Raw genomic sequence first — 16,247 nt, 5'->3', positions numbered from 1 at the left:
AACAAAATTCAAACTCAGCCCAATGTAAGAGACAGTTATTTATAGGAATGCTTTTGAAATGAACAGTGCAACTTGTGTAGAAAAATAAAACAATCTGTTAATACACACACAAATACCAGTGTGCTCTATACTGATTACACCATCAGTTATCAGTAAATATTTTTACAACAATATCAAAAATAAGTGTGAAATTCCCTCCGATTCAATCAACTCTAGAACGATTTTTTGTGTTAAAGAAACAGCAACAAACTTAAAGGTGCTCATAATAGGTTTTTGAAGCATGTAACGAAACAGTAAAACCAAACAACAAAAAACAAGCACACTCTGTAAATCAAAGAACACACACAAAACACATGAAGTTGAAATAAGAAATTGTAACAGTGTAAAATAAAACCGCTTCATGTTTTGAAATTTATCGAATTTATCGAAATACGACCCACTGTCTTCAAGGTTGTGTGCCATTTTCGGCGAGTCAGGCATCCTAATTTAACTGATGTATAAAAAGGTGGAAACCTCAGACCTGACCACAGTCTCTCATGATGGTGTGACTGCAGTTTAAAACCTCTCAAAGGCAATAATCAAACTGCGCTCTAAACAAAGTTGACGGTGGATTTTATGGCACAAAACTATTATGTAGGTGGGAGAAGCTCAGAGCAGCAGCTGAATTGCTCTTTCTTCCTCTCCTCATTCGACCGAGATCTTCAGGGCTTCATGAAGAAAGGATGAGCCAGGGCTTTGGCGGCTGAGATGCGGCGACTCGGTGTGAATACCAAACATTGCTGCAGGTGAGGAGATGTTACACCTTACTAACGGTTTACAGACAATTACTATCCCTACTTTGTGAAACCACATTCTCAAAGTTGTTTGCCTTTGATTAATCTCAGATTTTTGAATTATCACTTATTCAAATCAGCAACCCAAAGAACAAAATATTACTTATATTAAGACACAAAAGCAAGCAAGCACTGCACATTATGGAGGACCAAAAATGCCAAATGAATAAATATTTAAAAAATGTAATTAGTCATTACAATACTTTACTGAGTGTAATTACAATACAGTTTACTATTAATTTGTATAATTAATATTTCTATTAAATAGTTTATTTATTTTTATATATTTATTTTATTTATGTATTTTTTTTTCCTTTTTGTACTTTTTTTCAAATGTTTTTAAATTGTATAATTTTTAATGCACTTCTGTTTCTTTATGCAAATAAGGGGCCATCATTCAAAGTTTATCAGTAGGTTAACTTTTGGGCTATTCTTTAAATAATTTCAGGAGATGAAACAGCCTTGTTTAATTAGGCGGAATAATGCAAATATATTTGAATTTAAAAAAATTCAACAAAATAAAATGGAAAGAAAGGGAATAAATATAAAAGTAGAAATTTTAGAAAAAAATTATCATGAGTTTTAATATTCATTTAATAAATGGCATAATAATTAATGACAAGGTTTTTTTTTAATTAATTAATTTCCTTTTTTATTTTGGGCAGTTTGGGTACTCCGCAGAGGCGTGGATATGGGAACACTGGCTGCAAGCTGTGTAACAGGAACAGAACTGCTATGACATTAGGTTTAAAATGTAACGTTTCCATCAGAATGACGCACATTTTTTTTCAGTCCTGAGTTTAAATGCAGTGGCATCAATGTGTCCTGAAAAAATAACTTTTTTTTTTAACTCCGCTGTTTTTTAATGCTCTGCAAATATAAACGGTCTAAACTAAGATGATAAACAAGGTAAACATTATGTGGCAAACATGTTTGCCATGGCAACATAAGCTAAATATGCACCGCTCTGACTAAAAACAGCCTCATAGCGCTGACAGCAGGGCTGTGTACATCTCATGCCCTTTTTTTCACAAATTCAACTATTCTATTTTTTCTACTGTGTTGAACGAGTGATTACGGAGGGGATGTGGACACAGCTGTCATAAGTGCAACGTGAACACACAAACACAGATCTGCTCACAGACAAGAGGTCATTCTCATCTGGGCCCAGGTTGGGCAGCAGCTTGGTCAGAGAGCCTTGAGGTCCCCAGTTGACTGAATATGAGATCGGGCTGTCTGTGGGCCAGTCCTCCTCACCAGGCAAACCAATCACCCTGAAAAACATAAAGCAAGGAACAACTGTGCAGCAGCACAAAACACAGAGTATGGTACAATCAGAAAAGGTATGATTTGTATGGAAGGGTTCTCCCTCTTCTTTCTAAAGGCCACGGCTAAAGTTTGCAAAGTTGCATCTGGACAAAAGCAAGACTGCATACAGCCCATGTGACTATGTTATAAATCAACAGGGTTAACAGTTCTCTTCATTGTCCTTGATACAACAAAGGTAAACAAACTTGGATATGTTTACAAACTTTTTGGTGAGGAGGATGGCTTGCGTGGATTAGAGGAGGGGGTTACTAATGTTTTGACAAATTTTCTTGCGTATTCTTGCAGTCAGTTGTAAAACTGGTAAAATTGGCATTGACCGCATCTTTGACTATAGACTTTTCTAATTTCACCTTGTCTCTTCTTTGTCTCCTCTGCTTCCATCTCTGTGGGGAGACTAAGACCCAAGAAGAGCAATAAAGGATTAAGCAAACTAAGAAATGAGAAAGTTAACCTCCAGCAGCCCCCAGTCCCTCAATAGAAAGGCCTACTTTGGTTCTGGGTTGGCTTTATCCCGACTGGTTTGGGTTTGGACCAACGATGACATGCACCACAGGGATGAAAATTCAAATGCTTGACCGCTTCCTGTGTTTCTTGGTGCATTTTCAGTATTATTGTTACAAACAACCCTGCATGACAGCAGAGAGGCAGTGCAGAGCAAAGAAGCTCTCCCCCCGTTTTTTTTAAAGATATACACAAAAAACAAAAACACTCACTGGAAGATTTTTTGCAGCTGCTGCACCTCTGTGTATCCCCGAAACAGCGGCCTGTGGGAACAAAGCTCAGCTCAAATCACACGCCAACTTCATCTCTATTTTCACAACTGTACAGAAGGTTTTATCTCCAAATTCAGAATAACATTCCAGCGTCAAATATGTCTTCCAGCGATACAAAGTCTGAGCAGCTCTTACCTCAAGAGGAAGAGCTCAGCAAAGATGCATCCAGCACTCCACACGTCCACCGAGGACATGTAAACAGAGTTCAACAGCACCTCAGGAGCTCGATACCAGAGTGTCACCACCTGAGCAGAAACGGGAGAGAATATAAGACATAAAGTTACAGGCGGGGGTGGAAGAAGCAAAGAAAAGGAATACGTTTTTTTTCACCTCAGGCCCAAGAACAGTGCCGAGTATAAGAAAACTGTGTGAAGATAGGATTATTGTAGTGAAACGTAATGCTTAACATCAAATTTCTGTTGTCTCACTTACACCTGGGGTAAGAGCAATATTAAAGGTGAGGATCCGTGCCAGTCCAAAGTCTGCAATCTTGACTTCTCCACGGCTGCTGATGAGGATGTTTTCTGGTTTTAGGTCTCGGTGCAGCACCATGTTCATGTGTAGGAAGTCCAGGCCCTGCAGCAACTGCTGCATCACATCCTGGGAGCAGCATGGCAGTAATTACGATTCTATCTCAAGCTGTGAGCTTTGACTGCAAAGCAATATCAGATCGTGACTCACACCTTTATGCAGTCACGGCTCAGTCCAGAAGCAGGAGCTTTTGAGAGGTAGGTGGACAGGTCCTGGTCAATGTATTCAAGGACCAGTGTGAGGTCCAGGCTCACGCCCACTGGTACAGCAGATGCATCCAACAGCCTGCAGAGTAGTATACAGCGGTAGAGTTGAAACAAGTCAATGCACACAATTAGTGCACAAGTAAAATGAAACCAAATTAGGATAAATGTCCAAAAATCAATTTAGAATTGTGGAAAGCTTGAAATTAACAGGACAAAGGGATGTTAAAAGTGAGGCTAGACAGGAGTTGTGGCAGGATGTTAACAATAATAGAGGATTGAAAGACTGTACACAGATACCCATGAAATGATTTTCCAATGCTACCCTGTAAGCGTTCCCATAAAATTAAAAGGAACAAATCAAGCATAGTGCATGTAACACGAAGAGCTTTCAGAGGCTACAGAATGAAGCTACAGAGTAAATAACATCAGGTCTAACAAACTGGAAAAATAGCATCTCATACTTAGATTTTACATGTAAAAGTGTATCATCAGTGTGTTTAATCTAAAAAATTCAAATGTAGCAACTCAAGATCATCATTAGAGCATCTGGAAGACATCAGTGTGGTTTTCTTCTTTGTGTCACACCTGGTTACCTGTTCAGGTGCCTCTCTCCCTATGTCAGTACAGATTAGGGTGTAGCCATTTTTTTATTGCTGTAATTTCTAAGTGACCAATTAGTTGCAAATCCAGTTTAATGTCAAACGTAAGGTAAGTTCTATATTACAATGCTTTTATTACAATGCACATCTAATAAGAACATCTTTTAAAAAAGCAAGAAAACACATTCTTAATGAAAAAATATCATGTAAATATTTTTTCATTAAGAATGAGAAAGAGATTCATGACATAGTTAGAGGACTTAAGAACAAAACCAGTACACATTGGAATGATAGTGATATGGTAACAGTAAAGACAGTTATTGATGGTATTGTAAAACCATTAAAATATATATATTCAACTTGTCGTTTCAAAAAGGGGTTTTTCCACAAAAAATGAAAGTTGCTAAATTTATTCCCATTTACAAAACCGGTGAAAGGCATCATTTTATAAACTATAGACCAGTGTCAATACTCCCCCAGTTCTCTAAGATACTGAAAAAACTTTTCATAAAAAGATTTGACAGTTTTGTGGAAAAATATGAATTACTGACAGATAGTCAGTATGGGTTCAGAAGCAACAGATCAACAGCTTTGGCACTAATAGATTTAATGGAAAAGATAACGGAATGTATGGATAATAAGGGGTATGTGCTCGGAGTTTTCTTAGATCTAAAGAAGGCGTTTGATACTGTTAATCATGAAATTCTAATAAAAAAAATGGAAAGGTACGGGTTTAGGGGAGTGGTTTTGGACTGGTTAAAAAGCTATGTAGGGAATAGGCAACAATATGTACAAATAAATGAATATAAATCTAATTTGATGGATATAGCTTGTGGAGTACCTCAAGGTTCAGTACTGGGTCCAAAAATGTTTATTATGTACATAAATGATATCTGCATAGTATTGCAGATTTTAAAGTTTGTAATATTTGCAGATGACACAAATATACTGTGTTCAGGTGTGGAATTGCCACAGGTTTTGGAGATGGTCACACAGGCAATAACGATATTAAAGAAGTGGTTTGATATAAATAAATTATAATTGAATCTAGATAAAACCAGATTTATGTTATTTGGAAAACAAAAGAGAAACATCAAAGTAGAAATATGTGTTGACAATGCATTTCCGTCCTGGGGAAAGCAAAGCATATGTTGGATCAGAAAGCAATGCACATTTTATACTGTGCTTTACTACTGCCATGTATGAGCTACTGTGTAGAGGTCTGGGGAAACACATACAAAAGTAACACACAAACAATAACTATAATACAGAAAAGGGCCATTAGATTAATAAATAATGTGGGGTACAGGGACCATACAAATGCACTCTTTGTCAAAATGCAAGCTATTAAATTCCAAGACTTGGTGAAGCTTAAAACAGTGCAAATAATGTATAAAGTAAGAAATAAATTGCTTCCAAAAGAAATCTGTAAATTGTAAAATTGTTTCTGTAAATAAAAGAAAGTAAAAAATTAAACTATAAAAACCTCATTTTAAATAAGTATAAGAATGAAGAAAACAGGGTTAACCCAGGACGGTAATGTTGCTGGAAATGGTGTTTTAGTTCTTTTTTGGGTTGGTTTTTTTGTTTGTTTGTTTTTCCATAACTTGTGAATCTGCAAATTTACACATTCTGTATTTTTCATATGAAAGAAACTATACCGTGGTGGGGCTTGCTTATTTCTTGTTTTTGATTTATGTATGTTTGTTTTGTTTTATTTTGTTTCTTATGTTGTTTGTTTAATTTAAGACTAAAAGAAAATTAAATGAATGAGAGGTAAAACTTGAGGGGGCAGGGACAAATAAGTAAATACTTCTGCCTACTCCTTTTCAAACAAATAATGGAAGGATATTTTGTAATGATTGTGAAAGCATATGTTTGAAATGTTTGAAATAAAATGAACTGAACTGAATATGAAAACGCATTAGCTAAAAACAATAATTATATTTTAGCATTAAAAAATAGCATTTGGATTAAAGAGCTCGTGCATAATGGTGAATTAAGCACTGCAGAAACATCAAATCGATTTTGGTAATTACCAGTCTTGTTAATTTAAAAAACTATACATTGAGTGATAGTGCTTAACATTAAAACATTTTGAAGCACTAAATACCTTTTTTTTTCTTTTTATAAATAGATTTTTTTTTTAAAAACAGGCCTTTCTTTGAACTCATGTTTCATGTTAAAGATAGATTATGTCACACTGTGTTGTATTAGGACTGTAAATGACATATAAACCTACTTGACTATGTTGGGATGGTTAAAGTGCTGCATCTTGCGCAGCAGCGCCACCTCTCGGATCATGAAGGCAGGGATTCCGGATTCCGACGTGTCTCCGTGGATGGTGAACTTCTTAACCGCGAGGAGGCGCTGTTTCTCTCCCACCTCTCTGGCTTTGTACACTTTACCATAGTAGCCTTGTCCTACTTCTGCCAAGAGCTCATAGCACAAAGGTTGAGTGCCGATGCTCATTGTTCTTGAAATTCAGGGTAAATTAACCTGAACTTTGCTCGAAAGACACACTTTTAGGGTGACAACGGCTCACACGCCCTTCTAGCTGCAGTCACAGTAAGCTAGCTAATGAGGCTCTGCGAGTAAACTGAGGGTTTGCAAACGGTAATAACCAGCTGTCACAGCACCGCTTCAAACCACCTGTAACACCGTTGTTTTTATGTATTAATAAACTCTGAATTATGATTAAAATAGCTACTGTCGTTTTTTAATTTTACCTGAGAGTGTTCAGCGCCCTTTTCGCCACCACCCGGCGACGACGTGAAAATGTCTTTGCGTGACTGTCACCAGCATGACAGAAATTATGAGAAAAATCACACCCCTTTTAATCGCCAACTAATCAGAAAGCACAAAACTTGCGTTTAGCTAAGCCCACTCCTGGTACACGTGTCCACGCTGCTGTCAAATGTCACTGTACACAGCATGCTGCGTTCAGGTGTTGGACATTAACAAAACAAATAAACAAAGAAGAGCTTTTGGCAAGTGGCCATTTTTTAGTCATTCACTCAAAGCTGGGTTAGATCCTAATAATTACTACTGAAGTGGGTCTGCTTTACATGGACTATTTCTAATTCCCATTGTACTGGGAATAGAAATATTCCCAGTACAATGAGAAATTAATCTGACCTGCTCATAAAACACACAGTGCACCAGAGATACAGTTGTAACCATTTTATTATTTGCACCCCTTGTTTAATGTTTAATGAAAGAACTGTTTAAAAAAAAAAAGTAAATCAAACATATGTCATAATTAGGCACATTATGTGCAAAAGAAAATTAGCATAAAATACCACACAACACAGTGGATATTAATTCTGTCTGTGAATGACTCACAAAGCATTTACATGAGTCGTGTTAAAGCCTGAGTAAGTACAAGTAGGCTTTTATAAGGACCACATTATTCAGACATGTTAAATCTGGTATTACAGACAACTTAACCAAACCGCGGAAGAGAAATGTAAATTAATATGAGTTCTCCAAGTGTTATGGAAGATTAAACTCTTTCCAGTCTTTTAATGTTACTGATGAGCAAAAGTGTCACAGCACTGATTAAGTGCTGCATGAAGCGCTCTCTCAGCTGAATGGTGTTAGGCAGTTACTCCCCTTTCAGCTTGGTATTAATAAATGCTGTCCTCTTTGCCAAGGCGATGGTATCCAGATGGAGGTTTCGCTTGAGAATGGCAGAGCCGCAAGTGAGAGCTCCGGCGAGGGCACCGGCGAAACCGCACAGAAACACATCCTGGCCTGTGAAACAAAGGCATCAAGTGTTATACATGCAAAGTAAATCACAGCACACTGACTGGATGTTTGGATGTTCTAAACACAGATTCACACACACCTGTCAGATAGAGGTTCTTCAGTGGCGTCTGAGCTCTCACTGTAATGTTCAGCTCAGGGTCGAACCGGCTGATGCCGTGATCTGCGCCATAGATCTCGCCTTTGGGGGCTCCGATGTAGTGTGTGTTTGTGATGGGAGTACCAGCATCAATGTATTCAATCTGCACAAGGAGAAAAAACAAATATATGGCTGCACAGAACTATTTAACTAGGAGTTCAAGACTGCTTCCATCCATCTGTCTTCTTCCATTTGTCCCATTCTGGGTCACAGCTCGGCTGGAGCCTATTTTCCAGCTGTCATGGGCCAAGAGGTGGACTACAGGTTAGGACAGGTTACTAATCTATTACAGGGCTAACACAGATAGATGATCACCAGTTAACCTAAAATGCATGTCTTCAGTTACTAAAAATCATGCTCTGTTGGGTTGTGACTGATTTGGCTTTTGAAAAATGTCTGATTTCTCTGCCTTGAGAAGCCCTTTGGTTGTTTTTGCAGTATGCTTTGGGTTATTATTAGCAGACACGTTATTAATAAAAAGTAGTGATACAGTTCCATACGGAAGTCACTTGGTTATTAAACTGCTTGTCAGGCAATTATCTAATTATGTCTGAGCCTCTGAAACAGTTAATGCAAAAACGTGTGCAAAAACCTTTGGCCTAAAGCTGAAAGTCTGCACTTGTTTAACATATTGTTTATTTGAATTCAAATCCGATGTTGTGGTGTAAAGAGGTCCTAATTGTATTAGTCATGAACTGTTTGGCTTCAGAAAGATGTTTTAGCTGTTTTTCAAACCTCCAACTTTATGCAGCCTGAACCATTCCCTCCTTAGATCTGTCACAATACAACACCACTGTCACTCTTTGACAAAACAACAACAATCTGTTTTTGGCTTCACTAATACGGCTCTGCAATGTGACTTCTTAGCCACCCTTGAAACTTTCCCACCATAAACAGGTGGTGTGTACATAAAGTGGGGATATAATCAAACTCGTGAACTACACTCAGCAACAAGTGGTCTTAAAATGGTGATTTTGCTTTGATGGTCAGTTCAAAATGAGCAATTATTAACAAATTGTGCAGCAGAGAATTTTAGATTATAAAAGAATTCTTACACAAACTTCTATTCTTCCCCTTTGGAGAATTGCTCCACCACGATTCATGAGAGATCAGCCACAATAAAAAGAAAGCACGTTCTGCAGGACTGAGAGAGTTTGAAGCAATGGAAGACAGATTGTTCCTAGAGCTTATTTTTAGGAGCCAAAGGCCATAGCTGTTGAGTGCATTCTTGATTAAGTTATATAAATAAGGTGGTTGTAACCGAAGTTTTGCTTTATATAGTACATAAGTGCCAAATTCCATCATTAAGCCCATCTACTAGAAGCTACATGGGAAGAGTTTTTACCTTGTCTCTGGTGATCTTGGGGAAAACATCCATTACTACTTCTAGAATGGTGTCAATGAATGCCTGTTTCAGCTCCGTGTAGTCGCGCCCTCTGTTTGTCACCTTGCCATCCTTCCACTCCTCAAACCATTCATATTTGGCAAAAGTGACCAGACTCAAAGTAGACTTCCCTAATGTGAAGAAAAAAAATGAGACTGTTTTTGAAAAAAATAAAATAAAATAATCTATCGAGTTGAGATTTTGTGATTCTGTACCTGGTGATCTCGCCTCCCAAGTAGGATCTTTAGCTGAGGGAGAGGCGACAAAGAGGAGAGGTACATTTTTTGCTGCCTCTTCTCTGTCTTTCTTCATATAATTCATAACCCTTAAAAAAATACAAATAAGAGACTCTTCTGAATTTATACTGACATTAAGGACTGGACCAAAAACTACCTTTAGGCATCTGCAACATCTGCATTCTGAACATTTCTCTCTATCATTCACCATGAAAAATCAGACATTTCTGATACTTTCTTGCTGTGGCAAAAAAAAATGTACAGGTAAGATTTTATACTTGTGTATCTCATTATTATGCTGTAATATTCTGATTTGGCTATAAATACCAAAGTCTATATTTGGTCCTAATTGTAAAAGGAATGAAAACAAAAGCTTGACATCGTACAGTTCATCGAAATTGTTCTCAGCAAAGATCCAGTAGTTGTCTGCTTTCAGGCCCAGCTCCTCCTTCGTCCCATTCAGACCCATGAAAACGCTCAGACCACCTTCACCATGCTTCAGCATACTCAGCTGCTTCTGGATAGCTGGAAGGCAGCAGAGGCACAGCACACAGTACAGCTTTACAAACAGATCAAAGCAATATAAAACTGATGTTAGAAGCATGAGTCATTCCCCTGATTAGAGGGAAAAACAAGTACTGCAACAAGTAGCACTGTGCATCAGCATCAGTACTTATTCTTTAAGGTCTTTGAGTGCTGACATGATTACTCAGTGACTCAATCAGCAAAGGGCGAACAAGGAACTTTGTTATTTACTTATCTCTCAAATTTATCCTCTCAAATGTGAGGGCTGGGTACTTTTCTCCGTTTTATATCATGACACGCTGGTGTTTTAGTTAGGAAAATCCAGGGTTTAGGCTGCAAATCATACAAATAAAGGAACTGTTAGCAAGATGTTTTTTCTATGTTGGGGCTTTCTAATTGATCAGAATAAAGAAAATCCTTAGTTACAGTTACAAGTCTGTTGGAGCCCTGATCAACTTTACCTCCTCAACTGTAACTGGACCCAGGAGCAGACTGAGCCAACTCTGGCAGGAATTTGATCTCATCCCCGGCCACTGTGCTCACACAAGTCCACAGTCTGCTAACCCTATGACCTTTTATCATGCTGTAAGTCTATGTTTTGAAAGCTGTGCCAAAAGTTATGTTAGTTAAGTTATATTTGTAATAAGATATTTATATATATATTTTTAAAAATCACAGTTATTGTCAGTACTGGGTGATAGTAAGACCTCACTATTTGTCGACTATGCTCAGAGGGAAGGTAATTAAATTGCAAAAAATCTGAGATGGCTTCTCTTAAAACTGAGCTCCCTCTCTCTCTTGGGTAACTTGTCCAATGTTATATGTATAAAAGCAGGTAGACTGCTGAGAAAGAGTGGGGACTGCACATGGGCATCTATCTTTGTTTGTGGTAAACACAGTGTGACACTGTAACTAGAGCAAACAGTTCAGTGGTGAGTATGATGTGTGGTTTGGGAGAGGTCTTTCAGTTGACACCTGCTTATTATAATATGACCAGTCAAGCTGACTGTTTATAGGAGTGAGCCTGAAGCTTAGCAAAGACAGTGTCCACTATCTTGCCACTTTCCTGTCAAAAACATCTTCAATGTTCCTTCAAATAAAGTCCTTTCTTACCTGGCATGGTCTGGAGGTCTTTGGGAATCAGCTTCTGGTATGTGTTGAAAATGCCAGCATCAGAGATGATCAGAGGAGCATGGATGTGTACTTCCTCCTGACCTTTCATTACGCTGACACCTGAAACCATAAAACACAAACACAGTGAATCACCTCCTCTGTGGGATGTTGAGCTAACTGTGTGTAGAGAAACTGAGGACCCACCACAAGCTTCCTTGGCATCATTGAATAAGATGCGATTGACTGGAGCTCGAACCAGAACAGCGCCCCCTGCCTTTTCAATGATAGGGATCATATGGTAGGCGATCTCACTAGCTCCGCCTTTAGGGTACCAGGCGCCATTCAGGTAGTGGGTGACTAGCAAACTGTGCATGGCAAAGCTGGCATCTTTGGGAATTTTACCTGCAGATCAGAGATGGAAACCAACAGTGAGAACAGCATAGCGAAGAACTGATCTGATTACACCACTAAAACCATAGCTGGGCTCACCATAGGTGCCAAAGATGTAGCTGAAGACAGCCCTGAGGTCCTTGTTCTCTGTCAGCTCGTTGACCACATCTGTAAGGCTGCGGGGAGCCATCTTGAAGAAGAAAGACAGATGCCTGAGTAGGCCGGTATGAACCAGGAACTTAGCCAGCGGGAGAGGGAGAATCTTCAGAAGAGCGAGGAACCAAACTCCGTTTCCAGTTTTCTGAACATGAAACACACAGTGGAAAAAAGTGTAAGCAAAGTAGTCTTGTCTCCTGTGATTACAAATTACATACATTTAGTGATAATTAAATATTTTTAAATTATCACTAAATTTACATAATATTCATACTCATTACATATCATGTGGCAACAGCAAGGAAATATATTCCTGGCTATACTTCTACAGGAGAATGGACAAATGTAAGAAGTATGTTTGTGAAACAGATGGGTGGTGCCAGAAGGCCATAAAAACTTGGCCATAAGGTGCCATGAGGCCAGTCCAAGTGCACCTTTCCTTATTACTCCATAAAACGTTATGATAAATTAATAATGTATTGTTATTGCTATCAATATTTGATATGCTCTAATTTCCCAAAAATGGATCACTTTGTTTTGTGGAGTAAAATAGACCAAAAGTACTGCAAAAATGATCAGTTTTACAATATTGAGCTGTATCTATTGGGAGAAGTTAGTTAACGCTGACACGGTTCCAAGAAAGATAAAGAGTCTCTTAGAAAAATCCTCTTGTGAGAGAAACTATTATTATACGTTTCAAAAGATCTGAACCAGAGACACAAAGACTGTTTGCATAACTTAAAGCGATTGAGAAGAAGAAGGTTAATTAAAAAGTGTGCCCTCCAAAAGCACCAAGGAAAAACTGCTCCTGTATTTGCATGCCGAAGGGCAAACTTTGGCGCAACTCAGTCTGAGTGAAGTTGTGTAATGTTGCAGCTAAAAAAAAAAAAAAAAGATGCTGCCTCATGAATCCGACCTTTGAGTTATCAGCTGATTATCTGTGCAACATCCACAGATGTTGGCTAATAAAAGTGCATAAACACACAGTTCCCAGGAGGAAAGGTCTTCACATGCTGGAATAACAAATAAAGGTCCACCCAATAAAATATGAGCCTACTTATTACTCAAAAAATACGTTTGCAATGCTAATAAAAGTCACTAAGTTGCAGAGGCACAAACTAAACTGTGATTCTACCTTGGCCAGCTTCATGAACTCGTCAATAGCCTTTTCCTCTCCTGGAAAACACTTCTTCAGTTCATCTGTGAAGCGAGTCCTGCCACTGTAGATGGGGTACCGGCGGCGGTTTTCTGGAGGTCCCAGCACAACGTGATCGAATGGGTTCTCCAGGGGCTCCCACTCCAGCTGTCCATTGGTCATCTGGTCCAGCATGCATCGAAACGGCTTGTGGTCCAACAGTTCGCCAATGTAGTGGATTCCTGTGGGATGATTGTGTAGATCACAGAGAGGAGACTTCAGAGCCCTTAATCGAGATCGAAAAGTATTCACCAAACCAAAGATCATCATTGCAAAAACTGTCAAATCTTCTCTCCTCTTTAAAAAATACATATATTTTAATTTTAGGGAATAATAAGGTAACACGAGTCACTGATCTCACCAACATCAAATTCAAAGCCCTTCTCAGTGAACGTGTGGCAGCATCCTCCGGCCCGGCTGTGCTGCTCCAGAACCAAAACCCTTTTTCCAACTTTTGCAAGCAGCACGGCAAGTCCGAGCCCACCAACCCCACTGCCGATGATGATGGCATCCAGGTTCTCCGGTACTCTATTGGCCACAAAACCTAAAGAAGTGGAAACAAACCATTCAATCACCAGCATGGTTTTAGCATAACAGTAATAAATTGGAGAATCCTAGTCATGCACTACCAATAAGAATCATTTTAAAACATAATTGGTGTCAGATTCACAAAAACTCCAGATATTCTGTTTTGCTCACTTTCATACCATGGTGTATTCAGGCTATTACTACAACTTACTATATAACTACAATTTCTCAAACCAAATAAAATGGGAAGTTTAATGGGGTAAAAAAAAATAAATAAATCAGCAGACTGGGTATATTTATAGGATTCTAACTTTGAGGGGTAAAAAACTAGTTTTTGTGACTTATTTATTAGTTTATAGTATGACATTTACACATTTTTGTAGTACTTTTTTTCCTCATATTTTTTCCCAATGTAATAACATAAAATATCCAAGTCATGTTTATTGTAAATTTGTAGACTGTGATCTCCAGTTTTTGTCCAGATTTCCTTCTTCCTTTTTTTATTTGTGCAGAGATTATCTGAGATTTTTAGGCTGCTCCCTTTTTTTTGCAGTCTTGGTTTGGCAAAAGTACCAAAGGAATCTTGCACTTTTATAAACTTTGCAACGTCCATTCCAAACCCACAGATCTCATCTTATATCTATTTATATATGTTTATATGAGGAGTGCATGAAATTAGCACAATTTACAACAACTTCTAGTTTCAGTTCTGGCTAAGCATCTGTCTGCTGACTTATAAAAATCCACAAACAAATATAAATAAGAATGAGTCAAATAGTTGACTTGAATAGTTCAAATGCAAAGGCTGACACGTGACCTGCATAACTCCGCGTGTAATGGACCTTTCACTCACCTTGCTTCAGCACTTTATTTTTCTCTTTCTTGTCGTAAACTCTCTTCTTTAGCGGTTCACGAGTGTCCTTCTCAAAGGGATCAGGCCCGCGGCCGCCGAAGACATAATGTAATAAAAATATGACAATCGCCGCACAAATAATGCTCACAGCGATCATTATTGCGCCCCTTCCCAAACCACTCGGCACAGTCACGGCGTTCACTTCCTCATTGGGTTCCATCAAAAACCAGAGCCTTTACTTAACAGCTCGGATCAGTACCGCCCACATAACTGACAGGTGGCGAAACTGCCCAATCAGAAGCTCCCTTTTGGGACGCGTTATTATATTTCGACCAATTACCGTCAAGTTCAACGTGACAGCTTCCTTTGGTGTTTATTATGTTTTTAAGTTGAAATTTACTGTGTCCTAATGAATTTATTACGTTTTTATTGCTGCTGCTTTTATCGTCCTTGTGTTTTGCTGCTGCTTTATTCACATAAAGCAGTGTTCATCTTATTTGTAAAAGTTCCATGGCCAAAGCATAAAATTTGTCTTTTCAGCAGGGTAGTGTACATGATCCACAACATCTCTTTGCAGTGTTTTACTTTTGTTAAACCACTGATTAAATTAACTATTAAAAAAAACAAAAAAAAAAAACAAACAAAAACAAACCGTTTTCTCAAGGCGCTTTACATTGTAAGGTAAGGACCTTACAATAATGCTAATAAATTATCTTACAATTGGGCTGTCTCTGCATAATAAGGTTTTAAAAAGTTGCCTAGAAGGTAAACACCTTCCACCTTTGCAGTTACAGAATTCCTCGCTCCGGCTTATCTTAGACATTTTATTAAATGTTTAAAAAACACTTATTTGCCGAGGAACATTGTGTGATGTTTCAAAGCTTCTTAAAACCCTCATTTGTGTATTTGGGGAGGAAATTATTTAAGTACAGCTATATTTAACACCCATTTAATCAGACTTTACCAAAACCTCACAGTAAGCTCTACACCAGGGGTAGGCAACCTTTCTGATGACAAGTGCCATTTAAAATTTCCTCAGAAGTCAGTGTGCCATATGATTGCATTAGCAATAAATTTAATAACGCTCTGTATGAACAGTTACACAATATATAGAACCACTTTATAGAATATTTGTTCGCAGATGTTGGCAGCTATCAGCAAATAGTTATCAGCTGTTTTGAAACAAAAAAAAGACACTTTTTATCCATAACAAGAACTCCACAATAGCAAATGAACTGTACAACAGAAAATACAAACGCTATTTATGGTCTCCTCACAACAATGATAAGAGAAATAAACTGGGCCAATATGGCATGTTTGTTAATATTCAACCCAACCCTTCAACTCATTCATGTCACCTTAAAGGTAAACTTGTTTCTCCATCAGCTCTTCAGCTCTAATGATTCAGTAAGGACATCTCCTGGTTTCATCTTCATGTTTCCCTCTCACCAGATATCCAAACCGATATCATGACCAGCAGGTTTTACAGCTGTGGCTCCAGCAAACATCAGCTACTAGAAAGAAATATTAAATAAATTCTAACATCAGCTGATCAAGCTTAAACGTGCTGCTGTTGTTTAGCGCGACATCCGGCGGTTTCCTCTTTCTGGCGCAAAGTGGGCGATAAACAAACAAGAGAGAAAAGCCGATCAGCTTATGATTGACCAGTTTCATGATTGAAGTAGCAAC

General features: G+C 38.2%; 2 protein-coding genes across 2 annotated transcripts; both read right to left on the bottom strand.

Moving 5' to 3' along the window:
* Positions 1 to 36: 36 nt before the first annotated feature.
* On the bottom strand, positions 37 to 7,206 carry cdk21 (cyclin-dependent kinase 21). Its single transcript, XM_085271922.1, has 7 exons — positions 6,514 to 7,206; positions 3,619 to 3,751; positions 3,368 to 3,535; positions 3,071 to 3,180; positions 2,876 to 2,926; positions 1,975 to 2,107; positions 37 to 779 (listed from the first exon to the last, which is right to left on the bottom strand). The coding sequence occupies exons 1-7, from the start codon at positions 6,741 to 6,743 to the stop codon at positions 702 to 704; spliced, it is 903 nt and encodes a 300-aa protein (XP_085128048.1). The 5' UTR covers positions 6,744 to 7,206; the 3' UTR covers positions 37 to 701.
* Positions 7,207 to 7,439: 233 nt separating this feature from the next.
* retsat.2 (retinol saturase, tandem duplicate 2) lies at positions 7,440 to 14,793 on the bottom strand. The gene is made up of 11 exons (XM_085271912.1): positions 14,559 to 14,793; positions 13,539 to 13,721; positions 13,118 to 13,359; positions 11,926 to 12,127; positions 11,641 to 11,838; positions 11,437 to 11,556; positions 10,185 to 10,323; positions 9,778 to 9,887; positions 9,524 to 9,693; positions 8,122 to 8,281; positions 7,440 to 8,027 (listed from the first exon to the last, which is right to left on the bottom strand). Exons 1-11 carry the CDS (start codon positions 14,776 to 14,778, stop codon positions 7,879 to 7,881), a joined length of 1,893 nt encoding a protein of 630 aa, XP_085128038.1. The 5' UTR covers positions 14,779 to 14,793; the 3' UTR covers positions 7,440 to 7,878.
* Positions 14,794 to 16,247: the final 1,454 nt, after the last annotated feature.

The sequence above is a fragment of the Mchenga conophoros genome, linkage group LG4 (genome assembly GCF_057382185.1).
Source record: "Mchenga conophoros isolate Kocher_MC1m ecotype Shallow Benthic linkage group LG4, M_conophoros_male_GT1.1, whole genome shotgun sequence".
In the NCBI taxonomy this organism is placed as follows: domain Eukaryota; kingdom Metazoa; phylum Chordata; class Actinopteri; order Cichliformes; family Cichlidae; genus Mchenga; species Mchenga conophoros.
The sequence above is the reverse complement of the archived record's forward strand: the minus strand, read 5'-3'. Positions and strand labels throughout refer to the sequence as shown.